Genomic DNA, 22,627 nt, shown 5'->3' on the forward strand with positions numbered 1-22,627 from the left:
CAACATCTCACATATTTAAGCCTTGCCCACCTCGATATGGATCAACATTTCTTTGTTCCCTTTCCAGCAATGAGTTGCGCACTTCTGTCTTCTTAACACACTGAATGCCAACTTTCTGCAGGACCAGTCGTCGCTCCTCTGGCGGCAAACGTTTGCTATAGACACCCGATTTGCAATTCTCGGCCTCGTCCTTACTGACCAGCCAGTGGGGATGCTGCCGATAGGGCTCATCTTTCGTAACACATGAGACAACCACAACGACAGGACCCTTGTAGTCGACTATCTCGATGGTGGGAAATGTTTTGCCCGACTCTGGGCTGGAATTCATGCCAGCTATGGAGCCGGCAGTACGACCCTCGCATTTATAACGAAATCGAATAATATTATTCGTCGGCTCCTCGACAATGCGAATGCGGGGTCTGGGATTAGCGGTCTGCTGCGGTGTTGGTTGCGGTTGTAATGGCATATGCGACGGCAGCACTGGCAGCGAGGTGGACTGTGGGAATACCTGCGGCATGTTGTTCACTCCGTTCGCTCCCTCAAAGCTAGCGTTGATAATATCCTCTAAAGGTGGGGGCGCAAAACGAAGTGAAGAAAGTAAAAGACAAGTAAGCCAAATGAAACGCAAAAATCAATACCTAAGATTACAGTGGTCAACGACCAATATACATATAGAATACTTTAGGGAACGAAATGGTTTCCCATTGCAAATCAAATGTAATTATTCATGTATTGTTATTTATTCCCATAACTTTTAGTTGGCGATGCGTTTAGGATTTCGCCAATAGATTGTTTAACTTTCAACCACTGTGCCATGTCAATTTCCTTGAATGCCTGAAACAATTTTCGCAAAAATGCGCGTGTACATAGATAATTTGGTATCTAGAAGATACACGTCCCATTTACTGAATATGAATTATGCATATGTAGATGGCATTAAATTGTTCTACTGTGCCATTTATCAAATCTATTGTTATTTCCTAGAACATATCAAGGGCGAAGCAAAGTCTTCTTCTTCTTCTTCGACGAGTTGTTATTACCAGATGTCGACGAATTTGCCAATGACTGACGTCAAAAAAAGGCAACAAAAAACCAAATATGTAAGCCAAAAAAAGTTCCTCAATTCCATTTGGGCCACTCTATTCTGTTTTGACTTGTTCTTCCCTTGCGGCTTGTTTGTTGGCCAAAATAAACCAACTATGTACATATTACCAATGCCGCAATTGTCTGCGTCTGTCTTGTGGCCACTAAAAATTCCACAGCATTAACTGAAATCTGTTTGGCCAGGCCTAATTAAATGTACTGTCGATTGACTTATTGTGGCAGATTATTCATTAGCCAAACTCATTTGGCCTGGTTAGTTGCTTTCTGATTCATGTTTTTTTTGGATTAATTGGCCTTTTTAGCATCTTTTTTTTTTTTTATTTATGCCATAATTGTTATTGTGAGGTTTATTAATTACTTGGATATCATGTTTATACATACGTAAATCGCCAAAGAGCTCCTCCTCAGCCATTTGTTTTATGTTGCTGTTGTTGCTTCTATTGATGTTGATTGCCTGCAAATTAAAAAGGGGCGGGGGAAAAAAATAATGATAGATTAGCATATAAAACCATTTTATATAATAGCCAAATAGATAAATTTATGACAGCATTCATATCACTGAGAAAATCGATTGCGATTGATTGCATTTTATGGAATTTAAAAAGTGCCAAAGTTTCACTTGATATATAAGTGATTGAAATTTTCAACAAACGCCAGCGAAATTCGAGTATAAACATAAAAAATTTATGTCTCTCAGGTCTACCAAGCTGAAATATGTGCAGAACCTTGAGAAAATGTGTCAAGGCTTAATGGGAGGGGGAGGGAGGGACCTTATGTGTTTACAATAATATATGCTCAATGGAATATTTGCTGTGACAATAAAAGTTCCCATAAACACTTAAATAGCAAAACGATTGGCAAACCGTTTTCAGTGCAAAACCTGAGAAAGTTCTCTGCCAAATTCTTTGAAGGCGTGACTTCTATATCCTTGTAGTTTTAGAGTTAAAGTTTATAAGTTTATTTCAGGGTAAAAATTTGATTTTGAGGTTTTCGAAATAAACCAATCAACTGCAAATTTATGTGGGTTACGTTTTTCACACACTTTTTGAACTAAACAATCTTTGAAAATGTTGAGAACAATATTTCAGCAAGAACTAGAAATTTGGATAACGTATTCCTAAGATTTGTAGGGATTAAGGGACCTTAGAATGATTTCTATAGAAAACTTATTAAACTAAAGTCTTTCGAGAAAAAATCCAACCAAGCTTTAACTTATTATTTATAATATTAAATGCTCAAAAAGCTTAAATACAGCTGCTAAGAATAAGTGACAGATTGTCCAAAAATCTGAAAATAAGTTACAAAATAATTACTCTCCAATATCTGGTCAAAAACGATTCGTCAAAGTAAGGTTTTTTTTTTTAAATTTTCATACCTAAATTTTTAGTTAATCTGTTTATTTGTTCCAGCCCATAATTTAACCGATTTCTAAACGACTTCAACAAGTTTAAATCAGAATTACGTCGAAGGCTTTGAGAACGTGGAATTCGGAATAAAACATAAATTAGTTCTCAAAATTAAAAGTTAATATTCTTAGGTGAAAATAAAGGCATTCAATTTTCAAGTACTCAAAAAATGAATTAAATTAGAGCTGAAGCTCTCTTCATGAAATGAAGATTTTAATAGTTTGGTTTCGATTAACATTTTTTTATCTTGCTCGAAAAGATAACTTAATAATTAGCTTAGATGCCAATTCAAAATTAAATTAAAAAGCATTAAAATGAGTTAATGTTTTCTAAAATTGTTTAAAATTTGAAAAACTTAGAGGTTCGCAAAGTTAGCCGTAACTGAGAAACTTCAAATTTAGTCTATAGAACTGTATTTTAATGAAGGTTAATGAATATATTAAATCAACTTTTCAAAGATCAGAAATCTTTAATCGAGAATCTGACAATTCTGATATATGGCTAATTCTGGACTGGGCTAACAAATATATCTAAGTTTATTTGATCCAATGGCTCAACAAATTATGCACCATCAAATTTCTAGCTGGGATTTCCTTTTAATCTAACAATAAGATGAACAAAATTTATTCGAAAATCTCTATTTGAATAGACCAGAAATAAATGCCCTTGGTAACTATAAAATTAAGAGCAACTAACCAATTCGATTTAAGTCTTTTTTGGTTTTTTTTTAGAAAAGCCCGAATTGTTTTAGTTGTAAATTTCATGTCATTCTTTCATCATGAGGGGATCTCCCAATAGAACTCGTTTTTGCTTCTGAACTAACTTATGCGCTTTAAAATTATTATACACAAATTTTATTAGATTGTCTTCTTATCAGAAATTTGGTCGATTAGCGACAAAATGCAAAAGGTACCAAACTGACGAAATTCTAGTCTGATTTTTTTTGATTAGTTTCAAGTATTTTCGGAAAATTATTCTACCTAGAATAGTCATAAATAAATCTAAATCAAGTGTTGAGTGCTTGTGGGATTTTGTACTTCCCATATGAAAACGGAGACCAAACTAGAAACTAGAACAAAAGCAAAAATTGGTTATTGAAAATTTCAAACATTCTGATAGTGTAGACTAACCGCAACTGATAATGAACCAATAAGGTGTGTTTTAGGAAATTCAGAAAAAATGACCCCAGGGCTGCCATTGATGATAAGCTTATCAATTGGAACATATTTACAATATATGATTCCGGATTCTATTTCAAAAGTGAATGCATATATAAGTACATATTTAAGTACTTGAGTAAAAGTAGTTGATGTGCAGTTTAATGATAAAAAATTGAACTTAAAGTTCATTGAATTGACACTTTTTCCTCACTATTAATATTTCACTTGAAAAACTTGCTTTTTTATATTTGTATATGCATATATAAAGTAATAAAACGAAATGTGTCTATTTACTCTAATCGAACAATCATCTCAGTTTGTGGTCCTTGCTCTTGTATATGCAAACATATGTACTATATGGCCCCATAATGACTTCCGTTTCGATTTTGTTTATAGTTTACTTATAGCATTTTATGCACAAACAAACCGGTTACTTACACACAGATCAAGGTTATCATTTCGGTTAACTAGTAATGTATATTTAATACTAATACCAGGCGCCAACTGGCACACACACACACACACACACACAGACAATACTTATGTATGTCCTCATTTACATTTTCCGCACATAATTCAACTTTTTAAGAAAACACTTTCAGCCACAGCAGTGGAAAAGTGAAAAGGTCACATTCCTCTAACGAAATGCGAATAGTGAATACACTTATAAAGTTGGTATTAGATATTACTTGTTAGGTTCTAAACTATCTGAATATTGAGCAAATATAATACACAAAATCCTTTAATTTCAATTCGATTCATAGACTTTAAATTTAAATGAAAACTTCTTAATATATGAAATGATATTTGATTTCAGATAAATGGAACAAGTGACTAATCCCAGAAAGATTTGTATACATTTGTATATATTAAGTTTTCCTATATTATCTGTTTAAAATTATTGGAATTTCTATCACTGTATTTATATTAACATGTTCTAAAAGCTTCTGTAACATGGCTCATGAAGAGCTTCTAACTCATGAAACCGAAATATGAAAATAACTTCTTTATGGAATTCCAAGAGGAGAAGACTTCTTTTCCATACCCCAATCCACAAGCTATTGAGCATTGGAGTCTTCATCTGGAGAGTCATCTGCAACTGGGCAGATCAAACAGGACAGGATCTTGCACTTCGCAAGTCCCAAACTTAAAAAACTATTTAGATTCGTTTACTCGTTCATTTGATTGCATTCATCCATCTTGGATAATCATCATCGAACTTCTTCATCATTGACCTTTGCGAGACATATCATCGTGGGACATTCTTATTGGAAGCCTATCATAACCTACGTCAACTTGAGTGTGTAAATTTACATTATCAATTTCCACTCAAGTTTTGACTCATTGGCAACCATGCCAGGATCTTGCACTTCGCAAGTCCCAACAGAAAGGAAAATACAAAATTTCAGTTTGTCATATTTCATAGAATCTTTTTGTTCTATTGGATAGTTATCTTATCTGATATAACGAAATATTATGATTATACCTTTTCGAAAATCAATTTGAAGCCATTTAACTGAAATCTTTACCCCCAAGTTATCGAAGGCATTAACTTTGCATTATTAGAAGGGGTTTGCAAGTTTTTAAAACATATATCAAAATAGTTTATTTTATTAACTAGGTCCAACAATTTAGTTACAAGCTGCCGAAATTCCACCTACAGAAACCTCTTCTATTATTTCAATATTCAATATGCTCAAGTTTAAACTAGATAAGTCACATGGTGGACTAGTTAGAAGTAAGTCTTCAGAAACGTTTAGAATATTATTATTTATTTTGGCATATTTTATGTTTTGTTATTAGAAACCTATTTGCATTTTCAGTTAGCAACTTGATCGGGCTTTAATCTGCTTTGATCTCATATCGTTTGTATAGATTTCAGCGATGATAGCTTCTGAGATTTCAAATTCAAAAATAGACAATTGATATAACTCGAGCGTAAATTACTTAAAAATATATCTATGATGAATAATCTGACATGATTTGCTATTTGGTAGAAGTATTATAAGGAATTTAATGTTCTCGCTTATATCCCAGCAAAATGTACCATATGGTAAGTGTATTTAAAATCTTACAGACCAGTTTGGATCACACATATTGAACTTACTCACACACACAGACACATACAGGCAGCCCACACGACTTTAGGCCTTTAGAGCCTATTCTACTTATTTGTCTTACATGCGGAACGTTGGCGTCACACACACTCACTCACACTTATTGACAGACACACACACACGAGGGCATGGGAAAAATTTGCATATGTTAATTTTGTTTACATTTATAACATTGCAAAAACAATTTGTAAGGCACTTTTGTACCCAGTATTTACAAATTCCAAAGAGTATATTGAGCTAAAAAAAAGAGCAGTAGACAAAGGAATGCTTTTTTGTAATTAAAGAAGATATAAACGTAAAAGCCAGGACCGCATTTACTGTCTATCGAATATGCTTACTTATTTCATAAATTAAAAATTGTCTCAAATTGCAGAAACTTTCTTTTAGGCCAAGCAATTTGGGCTTAGAAATTCAATGGGTCCTCTTGTAACCTTTAATTTCAATCTTAGTCTATGCAATGAGTATATCAACCAAAAGGACGATGACTAAAAATATTTCTGCAAGTACTTAAAATTTAATTTGATTAGTTTTTAAACTGTAAAATATATTTTAAAACATTTTGGCGAATCCATATTAACAAATGTAATCTATTATTTCGGACTTACATCTGTTAATTCGCCGCCCTTATCAGACCCCGCCGCATTGAAAATCCAGACCTGACAAAATAAGATTCACTGACATGTATAAAATGTTAATATGGATATAGTAAATGTATCTGATAGGAATCTAATTAATAAAGTCTTCTGGAAAACTAGATTTAGGTAGATTCAGGGAGAAACTTCTTACAATTAGTTAGAGATACTTAGAAAAAGGGCTACAATTAGCCAATTGGCCAAGTAAATGATTTAGCTATTAAATGATTAAAACGAATTCGGAATCCTTTAGATACATGTACTTAAAAAACATTTAAGAGCTACCTTTCAGATATCACATAATAAATATATATCTAGTTGAGTAATTGAAGCTAATAATTATAATACATACATTTGATCGCTATGCAATTGACCTTATCTTAGCCAAAGGAAGCAAATACAAAACTTTGAAGGCAAGATTTTAAGGTATTTCAGAAGAAGGTTTCTGACCAATAAAAAGGCATTAACGAGGTGGAAAAAGACTCAATCCGGATTTCAGATGGGTGTAGCAAAGTCGATGTAACAATTTGATGTATGTATGTATGTATATATCTTCTTCTGTTTTTTTTTTTACTTTTCCTTTGCTTCTTTTGCAATTCACACCACAGACAACGGACGGACGCATCCTACTGTTTTTGTTTACCGACCCACACGTTTCATGGGTCTACTTTGTCCATTCCCGTCCGTATCTCAAGCCGACCGTTCTGGAGCTATGTATGTATGTCCGCATCGCTCCTCCTCCCCCACTTCTCGTCCACCCGGTTCGAGTGTCGAACATCTGAACTGTGTAATAAGTAAAATGTGGGTCGCTGCTTCTGCCGTTGATGTGTGAGTAAGCAACGAACCGGCTCTGTCCCAGTTTCCGAGTATCCCAGTATCCCAGAATTTTACCAATGACAAACAGGAGGAAGTTTTAAGTATGTAGATGCCGCCCGGCTCAGCTTTTGTTCGCTCGCTAATAACACTGAGCAACAGAATAAGGGATTGTGTTTATTTTTTTTTTTTTTTTCTGTTGGTTTTGTGTGGAAGGAGAACTGGAAAGGGCAGGGCCGTTTTTTCTTCCCCTTTTTTTCCTTCTTCTTTTTGGCCGTTGTTAGGGTCATTACCAGGCGAATGCCCAAAAATGAGGTAAATTATTTTTCCTTGTCATCCATTTAGCCGTGGTAACCGTGTGATAAGAATAACCGGAAGATATTAAAGCACAAATTATGCATACATAAATGATGCTGATAAATGAAATATGCACATACATATTTATGAATGAAAAACAACGACAAATTTATCACCATCAATTTAATGTTGCAATTTAAAACTTGCTTTAGTGACTGTCAGTTTAATTTATCAATTTAAAGAAAGACGTAAAGGTAAATATTGATTTTTTGTTTTTAATAAACGAAATTGGGAGACGTTTCGTGTGATTTGTCAATCTAATTGGCTTTAACAATTTTAATTTTAATTTTATTTACTGTAACAACAAATTCTAAAGGCTTTGTTAATCAGATATGAGATCAAAGTAAGTTCAATACATATGTTTTAATGTTATTAGGCTAATTAACTGATAATCAACTGCTACTCTGTGACATGTAAATGTAGTTGGCCTTATTTCAATTGACCAAAATGTTTGTCAAACTCTAAACTATTTAATAACATCATTGAATCTATAACAAATCAAAGACAATCGAAAGACTGTTAATTGATTGTACATTAAATAGGAGATTTGAATTTACTCCTCATAGATAAATTTAGGTATATACAGGTAAGCTAAGCCAATCCTTAGGCAAAATTCTTTGTTAAATACAATTTATTCTTTTGTTTTTGTTTCGTTTTGTGATAGGAAGTAAACATGCAAACATTTCAGTTTCTAAAATTAAGAGAAAAAGCAATCCCATGAGAGATGCATCAACTTCTAATGAGAGACTATCAGATGGCATATTCTCCCACGCTTAAGTAGCGAATTCCTAATTTTACCCCAAAATTTATACTCCAATTTGATACTAAGAAGCTCTTTCAAAGGAAGAGGATGATTTGTTCCATTCAAACAGAACACAGAGCAGAAAAATATGGATTTAACTTTGTTATTTTTAACTTTTTCTTTGATAGTTTAATTTGTAGTAAGTACAATTGATCCTGAATTATGGTCGAAAGACTTCCTAGAACTCTTATTCGTTAGTTTGGAGTAATATCTTCCCCCTATGAAACCAAATGAGTGTGTTGGCCCAACAAATGCCCAACAATCTTCCCAGCAAAAAGTCCTTTTTTAAGTGTAAGGCCAAGGGTCCTTACTTGTCTACAACAAAAATGGCTAAGTAAATAATTTTTCAGTTTTTTTTTTTTCGTTTTTCCTATTTGTATGCTTTGTTAAACAAGAGTAGCTATTTTTAATATTTTGCTTGGTAGCCAGTGTAATTTTTATATTTAATTAAATGCTTAAACTCAACTCTGAACTCTCAAAAGCTTTAAAATTGCGCAATTGCTTGGCTTGGCTTGGAGACCTCCCACTTCCTTTCCCTCTTCCGACGCCTTCTGCAATTCTGGCTAGGTAGCAGATAAAAACATGGATAGATCTCTGAGTGAAAACATAATTTAAGCTGTCTAATACTTTAAGACAGCCTCTCTCTCTGTGGGTGTGTGTGTGTGTGTCTGTATGAAAGGCACTCAACAGACGGGCAGAAACACAAAAAAAAAAGAACTCAATGAGATGGGGAAAAACAAATTTAATTCGCATTTAGAAAAGCAAAGGAGCAATTTACTTCTTTTTTTTTTGTCATCTTGGGTTTTTTTTCCTGTTGGTGACATAAATCAGCGCTACAAATTGATGCGTAAATAAATGCAAAAGGAAGACCAAAGGGATGCTGGTTTTTGTGTGTTTTTTTTCTGGGGACACAAAAACCCAGCAACAACAAAAATGTTAATTAAATATTGTCAAAAATAGAAACGGTAATGGAAATGGTAAATCAATGGAATGAGAAGAAGTTGGCTCCGATGCGGTTTCAAGTTACATCAAAGTTTTGAATTACTTTCGACCATATCGAAAATTGTACGTTTTTCTATTGTACATACATACATACATACATGGGGGACATACATACATATATATGTACATATGTGTCATGGCCCAGTAGCACTAGAGCTTGTCACGTGCTCAATCGATTGGAAAATCGCGTTCTGAAGCGAAAATAAACACAGCTAAATAGAGAAAATGAAAGCTGCGATGGCTCCCAATAACCCAGACTGTTGGTAATCATCAATGGACTACCAAATAGCAGGCGACATTACCCAAAAAAAACAGGAGCACCGTCTTACACATGCCACATAATACTCTATTTGCCACATACATATGTACATACATACATCAATGATGGCCTAATCACAGTCGAACACAAAGCACTCCCACAAACGAATCTTAGAGATGGCAACGGGACTGGGAAAACACCTGGAGAAATAGGTAAGAATTGAAGAAAGTAGTAAGTACGTAATGAGTAGTTTGTTCATAGAAATATATTTTCAATACGTAACCATTTAAATACTTCAAACATAACTCAAAAACTCTGTGACTTTACTCTCAACTTTGGTTATTTTGAGTTCTTTAAAGTAAGCATTATGCACTTTTTGAATATGTATGTATTCATTTGAATGAGTTTTTAGACACAGAGTGAATGTATGACTGATTGTGAGATATTCTAGAAAAGTCAAGTATTGAGTATTTATACTTCAATGAATGAAAGAGTATGCTTAGTCGTTTCGTTTTTAACGATTCTAAAGTAAGTAGACTCATTCTTAGAGTACTCATAGTATTCAAAACTTTACATATTTTAAGTTTACCTTCAGTATTTTTCAATAAGTACTTTGGTTAATCAAATACTGTCTTATTCTGTTATCATTTTAATGAAGTTTTTGAATCCCTATATCAAATAATGAATGCATACCTCAAAAACTCAAAGTCCTATGAATATTGACAGTACTTTGAGTACGTCATACTTTTGTTATCTTAGTGTGTTGCTGTCCACTAGAAAGCAATTGGCTTTTAGAATCAGTTCGACTACTACTTCAGCATTTGTTCTCACTCAATTCACTTTGAGTTTTATTCATCGATTCCATTCATTGGAGAACTGACTTTCCTAAATGTCGAATTTAATGTAACTTTCCTATAACTTATGACACACTGTTTCTTTAATGGATTTTATTTTATTAAATACTTTAATAATTTCATTATGACAGAGATAGTGCGTCACAATCTTATTAAGTTGAATAGAATTAAAGATATTAATTACGACATACTTAGTAATATTATATTACTTTTGATTATCATTTTTTAACTGTTTGATTACGAATCTTTCGAAAGTGTTTGACGTCAGTTAGAACTTTGTAACACTAATAAAGAGCCTGAATATTAATTAATATTGATATTTGTGCATAAACTACTAATTATATTAATAAATTTATAAACTCAAATGTATGTTATAATCATTTTGTAGAGTTGTACATGAGTCACGTCGACATCTCTAAGTAACTGGCAATTTGGTTGGTCTCTTTATAAAGTTCTACATCAAACACAGACACGGAACTTCGAGTTCCCGTCTCCCCCACCCCACCCAACCGTTTCGCCTAACCGTAGTCCTATTCCCCATTCTCCAGTCACAACAAAACCCATTTGCACCTCAAGTGCTTAAGCTGACATGTGCGTGCCTCTGATTCCTATTCTGACTCTCTTTCTATGTTTGTGTTTGTGTTTGTGCTGAGTGTGGCAATGCATTAAAGGCCACTCTCTATACACACACACACACTCTAACACACACACTCTCACATATGTATATGTATTTGCAGGAAAATCAAAATTAAAATCCAACCACTCAAATATCTATATGCCACAAACTTTTCTAATTTTTTTTTTTTGCCTGTCACAAAAATTTGTCATAAAGTTTTTTTCTCTCTCTCTCTCGTTCTTTTTGATATTAAGTGCTTTGAAAAGTAAAATCAATATAGAAAAAAAAAAAATAAATAGTAATATGATTATGTTGGAAAATTTTGGCATATATTGCAAGTCTAGTTTTCTTATTGTTAGTGGGAAAAAAAAAAACTTTATCCTTAGGCGATTGCTAATGACTTGAGGAAAAACACGCATACGTCATGTTGTACGCTGTGAAAATAGATTGTTGAATTGAAAATTCAATTTCATCTTCTTGCCTTCTTCTTTTTTGCCTCTGGCACATTGAATTGATGAAATCGTGAAAAGTTTTATCGCAAAATAATTAAATGCCGCGGTTTGGCCACTTTTGCCAGTTTTCATTTCCTTTTTGCCTATTTTCCATTAGAATGAAAATTTTGCTTTTTTTTTTTTGTTGCTGGCCTGTCTGGCGTTTTACTAAATACTTTTGGCTTTTACTTTTACTTTATACATTTTTCTATACATATTGTTTGGTCAGATTTTTTTTTGTAATTCTTCTCGCAAAAGCATTATTTACTTGAAAAAATTGTTCTTTTGATTTGATTTGGCGATGGAAGCGTTGAGTAGAGGGGGGAAAGACATGAAAATCGATTTCATGTTAATTGTGTTTGATGTGCCGTGGCTCTGTCTTGGTCTTGTTTAATTTATGCTGATGAATAGAAGCCAAAAAGTGGCCGGAATAGGTTTTGTTCTCCCTGTCTCTCTCTCTCTCTCTCGTGTTGACTGCTCTCTTTCTCGTGAAAAATAATAGCTTTTTAATTAGTTAAACACATTAACAGTTTTCACATTGCACACAAAATTCCAACAAACAGACAAAACAGAAAAATTAGCCACACATTTTGCTATTATTTTGTTTTTTTTTAGTATATTGAATTGTTAAATATTTTTTGTATATGGCACGAACAAGCTGTAATGTTCATATAAAATGCAATAAATTGAGTCATTTCAAATCAGTATATATACATATATGTATATATCATCCATGTGCATGGAGGAAATGAGAAATGGGTCTTTTCTCTTTCTCTCTGTTTTGAGTAAGAGCACTATTAGGCCCAAAGTGTAAGTAATTTAAGGCCTCCTCCCATCTCAATTTCGGGTGGGGTGGCGATGTCTGAACTAATTAAATAACAATTTGACTCTAACGCAAACTGTTAGCGAAATCAATAAAGCCATGGCAAAAAGGTTCTAAATGGAAAATTATTATTTCTGATAATATTAAATAAGAAAGGTCAAAAGGGAGTGTGTAAATTGAATTGGACTGTTGTAATTCCATTATATGATATTGCTATATGTTTTATACGAAGTGAGTAAGAGAGAATATAGTGTGATATGTAAAATATATAGAATTCATCGCAAAATCGGAATCTGGTGGACCATTGTGTTGTTTCTTTTGCTCCCTACAAATTGAGCAGCAATAATGTATGTATATAAATATATGTTTATTGTCATAAAGGACTTAGTGGCTGACTGCCACAGTTAAGCCAACAATAACGTATACGCACAGTGTGCCAGAATTTTTCGTTAATCCACAATCATCTCCATTTTTCCCTATGGAACAATCTTGGAGTATTGCTTCATTAGGATGGAAACGCTACCTATATACGTCGGGGCTCGAAATCGAGAACAATACTTTAATAAATTGATTTCAGTCTCCACTGAGCGGAGATCCTGATTAAACAGAAGAAAATCGCATTTGTATATAGCTTAACCATTTCGTATTCAATATTTGGATAAAATACTTAATTCGACAGGTAATCATCGATACTTTTATTTGGAGCAACAATAAATTAGATCGTCAATATAAATTAAAGTTGTAAAATGTCATCAAAGTCAAAAAACATAAAACAATAATGTGAGATTTGAAGTTTTAGTTAGCTGTCGTTGTGGCAGTTTTGGTTTTAAAAGGAATAGCAATGCATCGAAAGGCAGGACTATCTTTTTTATTCAAACCCAAAAAGGACATGAAAAGTGGCTTTAACGATTGTATATTAGTTACTTATTCATCAAAATTCAAGATGAATAAGCGATAGAAAAGGAAATCGAGTCCTTTTTCCGTTCAACTTTTCAAATCGTTGAATGCAGACTAGAAGAAAGAAACTAAACATAGTTTATTTATAATCAAAAACATTTGCATTCTATTAGTGTCTTCTGTTTACAACATTACAAATACAAATTATCCTTTTTCTAGAACATTTGGAATGGGTAATTTTGTTATTGAATTGTGTGCACTTCTTTATCTAGTTTTAACAGGTTTTTTCTTACATTTGTTTATTTTTGTTCGATTTCGGCTTTTGTAGTTCACATTTGTTCTTTGGCACAGCATTTAATTTCCCATAACCCGATGCCTTCTTCTAGGCCATTTAAATGGCAAAATTATAGCCACATTCACAGACACACACACACACACACACACATGCTTGGGTTGTGCGTGTGGGACCAAAAGGTGTGAAATTCAGTGTTTTGTTTGTTTGCTTTCGTCAATTACTAAAAACAATTTCATTTGGTTTTTTCGCCTATTTGAATGCAAATTGCTCACACAACAATCAGACGAAGTTTCTTTACCCTTACAGGGATAGAGCCTTGATTTACCTTAATTTTTTGCACAACTTACTTAACTAAGTTTGCCATCAGATGATTATATATTAATGATCCATTAACCAGAATTCTCACGGCACAACAGAAACTTGGCTCAGGGGAAATGTACTTTGAAATGCTCCCCCCCCCACGTTGTTGTCTCTATCTCTGTATCTATAGCTTGGCTATTATTGCCAAACGTATATACCCTGGTGCCAGGGTACGCAAATACAAGTTAGGTCAGATGAATCGATATATTTAAGTTAGTTTGACCCTGACTATGCCACGAGTGGGAGTGGGATTGGGAGTGGGAGGAAGAGGGCGGGCATTTAGAATATATTTAGAAACTATAGCATTTTTTCGGTTTTCCTTTTCGTCTTTTGTTTAACTTGAAAGTCTTTTAGACTTTATTGAATTTTGTTGGTGGCTTTCAATTGCAGTCGTTGCTATATGTTTATCAGAGGCCTTTGATTACAAATGAAATAAACGAAATATTCCAGATGCCGTGGCAAAATTTTTATAAACTTTTCGTCAATTTCTTACGTTTTCTTTTTCACTTGTAAAAATATTTACAAATTGCTTATCTAAATATTTGCCTTGTCGAACATGTTTGCGGTTCATTTCGGAAAAACTTGCGGATGTCAGTAAAATGTGAAAGAATTCAAATCAAAATGAACTTGAAAACTCAATCGTTACGAATTCATTCACAAAGATCTTGTATATTGAATGCTTTTTTTGAAATTAACATTAATTTTTATATACATATATGCATTATGCTTCAATTGATTATATTTATGGGATTTTTCTTATCGTCTGGTAGAAGGCACAAAAACCAATTGAAAAAACGTGCCTCAAATGATGAAATAAAATATTTAAGTATAATTTTTATATTTCTGTAAATTCACTCTTGGGACATGAGGGAAATGAGAAATAAATAAAAAATTCTTTTAACTAATACTTTGACCATTAAACCGGTATGCAAATTATAGTGTAAATTGTTGCGATAATTGTTGTTATACTAATCGCAATAACTACTGCAAAACAATGGCATTTCGATATGAAATGAGAAACTAACTAATAAAATAAATAAAACTTGACTTGCAACTCTTGTTATGGAGCTTATCCCATAAGCCCCGCCCCCTACACACTTCTCCATATACATGTATGTATGTGTGTTTTATTTACTTTAGTGGCAGCTGCCGAGATTTATTTTGCATATTTTATAACTACATACATATGGTATATATGTATATATGTGTATGTACATGGAGAACCTGCTGCTCTATACACTTGAAAAAAAAGAAGAGCTATAATTATAATTCTTATGTTCTTTGGCCACTTGGAATAATATATCAAAATGATTAAGAGCTAGTCGTAATTTTCGCATCTTACATATAAGAGTCAAAAATCAAACAGCTAAAACGTGCCACATTCCGAAAAGAATGAATGACGATAACCTCAAGTTTGTTTGTTTGCTGTGGCTTTGTTTGTTTTTTTTTTTTGGGGTACATTGCATATTGTACACACCACACACATACAAACAACAGGTTTAATGACCATACCACATTTGTTGTGATAGGAACAATAGAGACAAAGTTTAAATGTCAAAGGTTATAGACACGACCACATAATCTATTCATCACATTATTGAATGTTATTGACCACTATTTCTCAATTAAAAGGCCTTTAGCCGGCTCCAAATGGATTAATGTTATCTTTAATCTACAACTAGTACGAAAACAGAAAGAAGAATCATCAGATACACTATAATTAGATCTTTAATTGAAAAATTCCCATACAAAATACTCCATTTGTTTCAATACTCTTTAAATGTATTACAAAGAAAGGGAAATGAATTAATTAAAATAATATTTCGTTTACTTGTTAAAGTATATAATGAAAATTTCATTTCATTTCATTTCATTTATTAATAGTTAAGAATCAATAAAGATTTAATAGTAATTGAAATAGCTTTTGTTGTGGTTTTGGCGACCTTTGTACTGTGTTTAATCTAAAGATGATTAGGTCAACTTAAGTTTATATTCATTTTTACTTATTCTTAAAAATGTGATCTAAAACTTATAATTTCTTCTATAATTTCATTTAAAGCTTTATAGTATAGTATCATAGTCCGATCTAAACATATCTTGATAGTTCTCATAGTCATGCGTTTTTATTATAAAAGTTCTATGAACTCTTTACCCGATTTCGATCGTTTTTCGACTTGTTTAACAATCAATTTAAACATATTTCAAAAATTGTTGAATATTTTTGTGTATCTAACTGTTTTTTGGAGAAAAGTGATACTTAATATTGTATTTCTATTAACATATAGAAAATCAGTTAGTTTTATTAAACATAATTAGAATTTCTTTGAGCAGAAAAGTGTTTTTTATTTAATGGCGTGGGAGTAAGTGAAACCCGCGGATATGGCTATATTAATTCGTGATCAGAAATATATATACTCAAAGGTTTTTAAAATAGTCTTCTTTACTGCATTAAAACCATCTGTGTAAGTTTGTAAAAAAGATATATGTACATTGAGTACGAATCTTGAAAAATGATTAGTATCAAAACCAATTTCAATATATTTATGAATGAAAATATTGAATCTTTAGATAATTTAAACCTTTTTTGGCTTTGAACAAATTCCCATTAGTCACAATGCCAATTGATAATCATTTAAAGAATACATTCACCGGCTTATTCCGGTTTTTGCATTTAATTATGAGAAATTAAAATTTGTCAAAGCAAAGATAAACATGTGTATGACTACAAGATATGCTTGAGCAGATATATATACATATGTATATAGTAAGCTATAATTATATATGTCCAAAAGATAGTCAATTGAAATTCACTTCTTCAGGAACTACAATCGAATTTTTTTACTATAATTTGTAAGATCAGAGTTCGAATCATAATAAACACACAACAAATTGCATTCCCAGGAGATTTGTAAGCTAGTTTTTGTTCAACTTACTAATCCAACTTACTAAGCCAGTAGTTATTCAATAGAAACCAATTTATCAGAATTTCTATAATCAAATTCACTTTAGTCGCTTAATGAATATTTATGCATTATAATTTGCAGGGGCGCGTGGCATTTTTTGTTTTTTGTTTTTCAAGTTGCAAGTTTAGAGAACTTAAGAAACTGCTAAACTATTTTCTCAGTGTGTTTGCAATCAGACTTGATTCTTGTCTATATACTTAGTATATTACATGTAAGGGGATGGGGAAAGGGGTGGGGGGAAGGCAACTTTATAAATTGCGCGTTAGTCTCGGTGAATTTATTGATTTAAGTTAATTCTGCTAACCTTTTATGGCTGCTGTTGTTACCAAAAACTTGTTTCAAATCCTTTCCAACAAATTTGTTATTAACATATATTATTTCGTTCTCCTTTTTTCTTGATTGATTTTGATATTTTTTGACACTTGTGTTTAAACAAATAATTATAATGACACAAACAATTTTAGCAAACAATTTAACTTTTTTTTTTTTTTTGGGTGGGGATTGGGAATGGTATATCACTTAAGACTTAGTCACTGACATTAAACTGCGCGCCAATTTTGTTGTTTTGTTGTTGTTTGTTATTGCCGTTGTCTTTCTATCAGACTCACGTTGTTGTTGCTGCAATCACTTAACTGATTTTATATATTATATCAACTTTTATTGTGGTTGTCCAAGTCGCCAGTTGCCCGTCGTCGTCGACAAACCGCTCTCGTGTGACTTGCACAATATATATATGTACATATATACTTAAGTTTTTTTGTGTTGTTATTTAGTTGTTGCTATTCAGTTTCAGTTTCCGTCGGCTTCGTTGTGTGTGTGGGGGGGACTGAATAAAAACCACGTCTGTCTACCGCCAAGTTAAGTTTGAAACTGAGCGTCAAGTTAGTTGGCTCTCCCACTAGATTGGCTCGGTCTGCCCTGTCGTCTCTGATTGTGGCTGGTGATTGCAGTTCGGAGCACACATCGAAGCGTTACGCTCACGATCGTCACCAGCCACAATCCAATCTCAATCCCCACAAAAAAAAAAAAGCGATGTACTCTTACACTTTTGTTTTCATTTCCAGTCTCGGCTACTCATTGATTTGCCGCCCTGCTCTGCTTCTTTTTCTCTTCGCGTTTTTTTTATGTTTTTTTGTTTATTGATTTTTGCTGCATGTATTCTTATGTGAATTTATGACGTAACAAAAGCAAAAGCTAAAAATAATAATAATGAATCTTGTTCTTTTTTTTTTTTCCTAGCCCATAGGACCGGCCAATTCAAAGCGTTGAGATTTTTATAATACGCTGCAGGTGTTTTATGAATCTATCTTTTCCTATACCTAGATATATATGTGTATATATGTAGATATATATTATTTTCTTTTCTCATTTTGGCATAAATAAATTTTTAATATTGGAAAATCGATTTCAAAGTAGTCGAAAAATTACCTAGAACTGGCTGAATATCTAATTCTTTAGGAAAACAAAAAATCTGAAAGAAAATTGTTAATTTTTCCTACACAAGTTTTTCTGAAAATTAGAATTATTTCCTTTATTTTTTTAAGATAATTTATAAAGACATTTTTTTTTGGGTATTTTATATGTTAAGCATAATTTGGAAAAAACATTCTTTAAAGAAATTCCGCAAATCTCAAAATACAAATCCCAAAATTTCCAGCAAACAAATTTCAAAAGAATCAAACATATGTAGTTATACACATTTACTTATACATATATATGTATGTATGTTTGATACTCGGACATTAGGTTTGTATCCAACAGTTTTTTGATTTTGTTTTAACGATGATAAGATTGGATTTTCCAAGGCTGGAAAATACCCGTCTTATCACTAGGTCTTCAATATTCCATATGACTGAACCTGGTTCTAGTTCACAGAATTCAAACATTCAATTCAAACATCTGAATATCGCTTAGTTAGTCTATTTAATAAAACTTTTATCAAACGAATGAATCAATCAAACCGAATGAATGGTTCTCAATGGTTACAGTTTCTATAATCATTAATGGACGAATGAGTCTGGGTAATCACCTTTTTTTCAGCTATCTTTGTAAATCTTCGAAGTGGTCGGACAAATTGAATAGATTCTCAAACTGTCAAAGTTACTAAATTTAAGCCTAAATCTAAGCCGTCAATCTTAATTTTTTGATCAAAAGCCACCCGAAAATATTTTCTAGATTCGTCTATGTAACTATTCTTTTAAGCTTAGCATTAATCTAGCCATTTTAATAAGATAATCGTTAATGCTTAAGATATTTATGCTCAGCAAACGAATTTTTATAGAATCAAAGATAGTTTTTCTACTAAGTCATTACTTGTATTTGTTGAATTAATATCAGTCTTAATACTCCCAAAATCGTATATAAATTTATAGGTCAATGTATCAAGTATGAATATTGATATAAAGATTGAACTTCAGGGCATATCCAACACTTTCTTGTTTACAAAAAAGATATCCTTGGCAAGATGTTTGCAGACTTAAAAATCAAAAAACTAAGGAACTAGTAAATTGATAATTTCTTCACAACTTTGATGTGCGATATTATTTTCTTTTATATTCCATATGACTGAAGATCAAAGAATTTGAACTCGATGGGAAAACTTTTAAACATATGGCGATGAATCTTTAGCATAGAGTATATTAAATATGAATATTGGAAAATTAACACCTATTTTAGAGATATATACATATGTACATATATTTCGCACATTATATTGCTCAATTTATATCCGTATATTTGTTGACATTTGCATTGTGCCCTAAACTAAATTTTCGGAGAACTAACCAACTAGCTTGGCATGACCCTCAGCAAATGTAAATGTTTAATATATCTATCACATCTATCTATATAAACGCTGCTAATTTAAACACCGAAAATTCCCAATAACTTATATATGTATGTATGTATGTATATATGGACAGCCAAAAACTAAGGTCAGATCTGATTTGGCTCTTGTTTGGCTGTTGGCTACCGTTTGTACATTGTTGTTGGACGCTGCCAATAAAGTTATTAACTCAATTTTTCTCTTGTTGCCGTTATTCCGTCAATATTTTCTTCTCCTTCTGCTTTTGGTCATTTAAATAAACAAAAACAACAAAATATTGGCTGCATTAATATCTGGCTGTTAACATGGCAAATCGTTCAGAAATATTTCATCATTGTATGCACATATTTTGTATAATTTATTTTCTGTTTATGCCGCAGCGCATTGAACTAAAAACATCAAGTATACGCAGCGTGGGCCTCCGCACAAAAACAATTCTCAAAATATTCTATACGCTAATTAGCGCAGCAGAATGCATCAATGCATGGGTCAGATTGGATGAATTGTGCCTAAAACTATTGTATATATTATATATACAACAATTTATCTATCTACGTGCATATTTTCATGGCTGAAAATTCATACGGATTGGCTACATGATGCATTAAGATATATGGATAAATGAATATCTGAGTTAAAGAACTTGCTTTAATTTTGCAGGAGAAACACAACAAATACATGGAAAAACCATAATTTCTGTTTGGCTGGGAAAAATATTTCAGTTTGGGAAATAATATTGACAAAAATTCTGCATATTCAAACGGGTTCTTAATTGTTATCCTAATTGTTGTGAATTCCCAATAAATAAAGTTAAGAAAGTATTTATTATAAGTTCCGAAACGCAAATGCTAAAAATTAAAGCATTATTTTATGTCAAATACGTTAACAAATAAAATCTCTGACGCAATAAAAAATATTTGCCACTCTTAAATCACACAAACGGGGCTTTGTTAGTGCTGGGTCAATCAGATAAACCAGTTTACAAACTCACTTTTTTCTAAGAGTGAACCAGTTCAAATACTCACCCACCTGTTCACTTGTTCACTGACTCATTTTCAGTGTTTACCAATACGATATCATTAGAATCTCTGTATGTATATATATTATTCAGTTGTCAGGACAGATCCTTTCACTTTTGAGTGGCTTAAACAGAACAAGGACATAAAGAAAAGCAAAGGAGGATAGTCAGAAACCATTAAACTAATGAGTAACTAACCAAGTGAGTGATTGAACCAGTGAGCAAGTGAATAAGAAATCCGACAAATAAGACAGTGAATAATTGAACAAGTGAGTGAAAGAAAACAAAACAGTCGACGGGCAACTGAACAATTGAGTCACTGAAAAACAAGGGAACAAATAAACTAATAAGTAACTAACATAGTGAGAAACTGAACCAGTGAGTAAATGAAGCACTGAGTAAATGAACCAGTGAGTGATTGAACAAATGGGTCAATGAACGAATCGAGTCTGTGCTGAAGAAACATTTAAATGAATGAGTTTAGTGAACATTTCACTGATTCATTCAAAAGAGTTGCCTTTTTTTGCCCATCCACTCAAAAGTGACCCAACCAAGAGTGGGTTTAAGCTGTCAAGTGTATTAAATATCCAACACTCTTTTGGTTTTAAGTGAACATTTTTATTGGTTAATATTGGTATTAAGTGAAAATGCTTTTATTTCTCGGTAATCCAATATGCCGAATAAAGTGAACTTTGTTGACGCTGTAGACTCTCTGGGTACATGGAACCAATATCAGTTTACGAGTTGGTTGCCATGAAGACTACTTTTTATTTCGTCTGCCCCGATTGTTGGGCCTTTCTGTAAATTACAGAGAACGTGTGCATCCGTTCCACGTCGTCACAATCAAACCGTTCGACTAAAATTCAATCCCATTATCTGCAATTCTTCTTTTTTTTTCTGGCACATGTGCCAGTCAAGGTCACACGCGTAAGAGAGCCAACCAAAAGCAACAAAACAAAGAAACAAAAAACACAAAACACGAAAAAAACAAGCTAAAAGCCAAGCCTTAAAATCCAGAAATGACGATTGTGCCGAGAGAGCACTCCACTGACGATGACGAAGACAACAGCCAAGATGATGATAACGTTGATGTCGATGATGATGATGATGAAGACGAATGAGGATTATCAAGTTGCTGATGCTGAATGCCGTCAAGAGGAGAGCAAGTGAGCAAAGTGGTAGCAATTGAGCGCATAGTTGGCCAACCACTTGTTGTTGTTATTAGTGCCATTTTGGTGTCTCTTTGTGTTTGTGTTAGTGTTTTTTGTTTTTTTTTATTATTATTATTGCAGAGGCCATTGTTTGTGGCCAATATGTACATGCAATGAAAGAGTCACGACAAAGGTCGCCGCCGATACCCTTAAAATAATAATAAATAAACAGAAGTTTTCAGTCATTTTTGGCGTGGCGAAGTTTAATTACCCTTGTGAATTTTATTACCTCTAATTGTATGGAGAATTGGCCACAAAGGCCATCACCTTAGCCATTTTCTCTTATTAACTGATTGACCATTTCATGTTGTAAAATTTGTTTCTAAACATACTCCTTTAGTTTTTTGATGGGAAATCCGTTTCCTGATTTTAGGTTTTTCTTTAAGCAGACTTGGAAGGATTTGGAAGGATAAAAATCACCATCTAAATATCTTGCATTCCAAAAATTCTTAAATTTATCTAAGCCATCAACGATAAAGTCTAATTTAATGTCAATATACCCTTCACCATTACAACTGCAGGGTATAACAACAAACAATAAAAGAGAGACACTCCCTCGAGTGGGAGAGAAGTAAAGTGAGTGAAAAGAAAGAGAGAGCGAGAGTTCAAGACATTAAAATTCA

At 32.8% G+C, this 22,627-nt stretch overlaps 1 protein-coding gene across 4 annotated transcripts in view; it reads right to left on the bottom strand.

Annotated features, from left to right (window-relative positions):
- The window catches only part of LOC137572769 (dorsal-related immunity factor Dif-like), a 32,795-nt gene that overhangs the window by 5,495 nt on the left and 4,673 nt on the right, over positions 1-22,627 (bottom strand). Inside the window, exons 1-3 of one of the 4 annotated variants that reach the window (XM_068284593.1) lie at positions 17,560-17,795; positions 1,486-1,558; positions 31-564 (exon numbers count right to left, since the gene is read on the bottom strand). In XM_068284593.1, the coding sequence (XP_068140694.1) occupies positions 31-564; positions 1,486-1,516 (565 nt within the window). In that variant the 5' untranslated portion in view covers positions 1,517-1,558; positions 17,560-17,795. Of the gene's footprint in view, positions 1-30; positions 565-1,485; positions 1,559-6,392; positions 6,424-17,255; positions 17,796-22,627 lie in introns of those variants that run through there. The other 3 variants (XM_068284591.1, XM_068284594.1, XM_068284592.1) reach the window with 3 other exon arrangements.

The sequence above is a fragment of the Drosophila tropicalis genome, unplaced genomic scaffold, assembly GCF_018151085.1.
Source record: "Drosophila tropicalis isolate 14030-0801.00 unplaced genomic scaffold, ASM1815108v1 contig_393, whole genome shotgun sequence".
NCBI lineage: Eukaryota > Metazoa > Arthropoda > Insecta > Diptera > Drosophilidae > Drosophila > Drosophila tropicalis.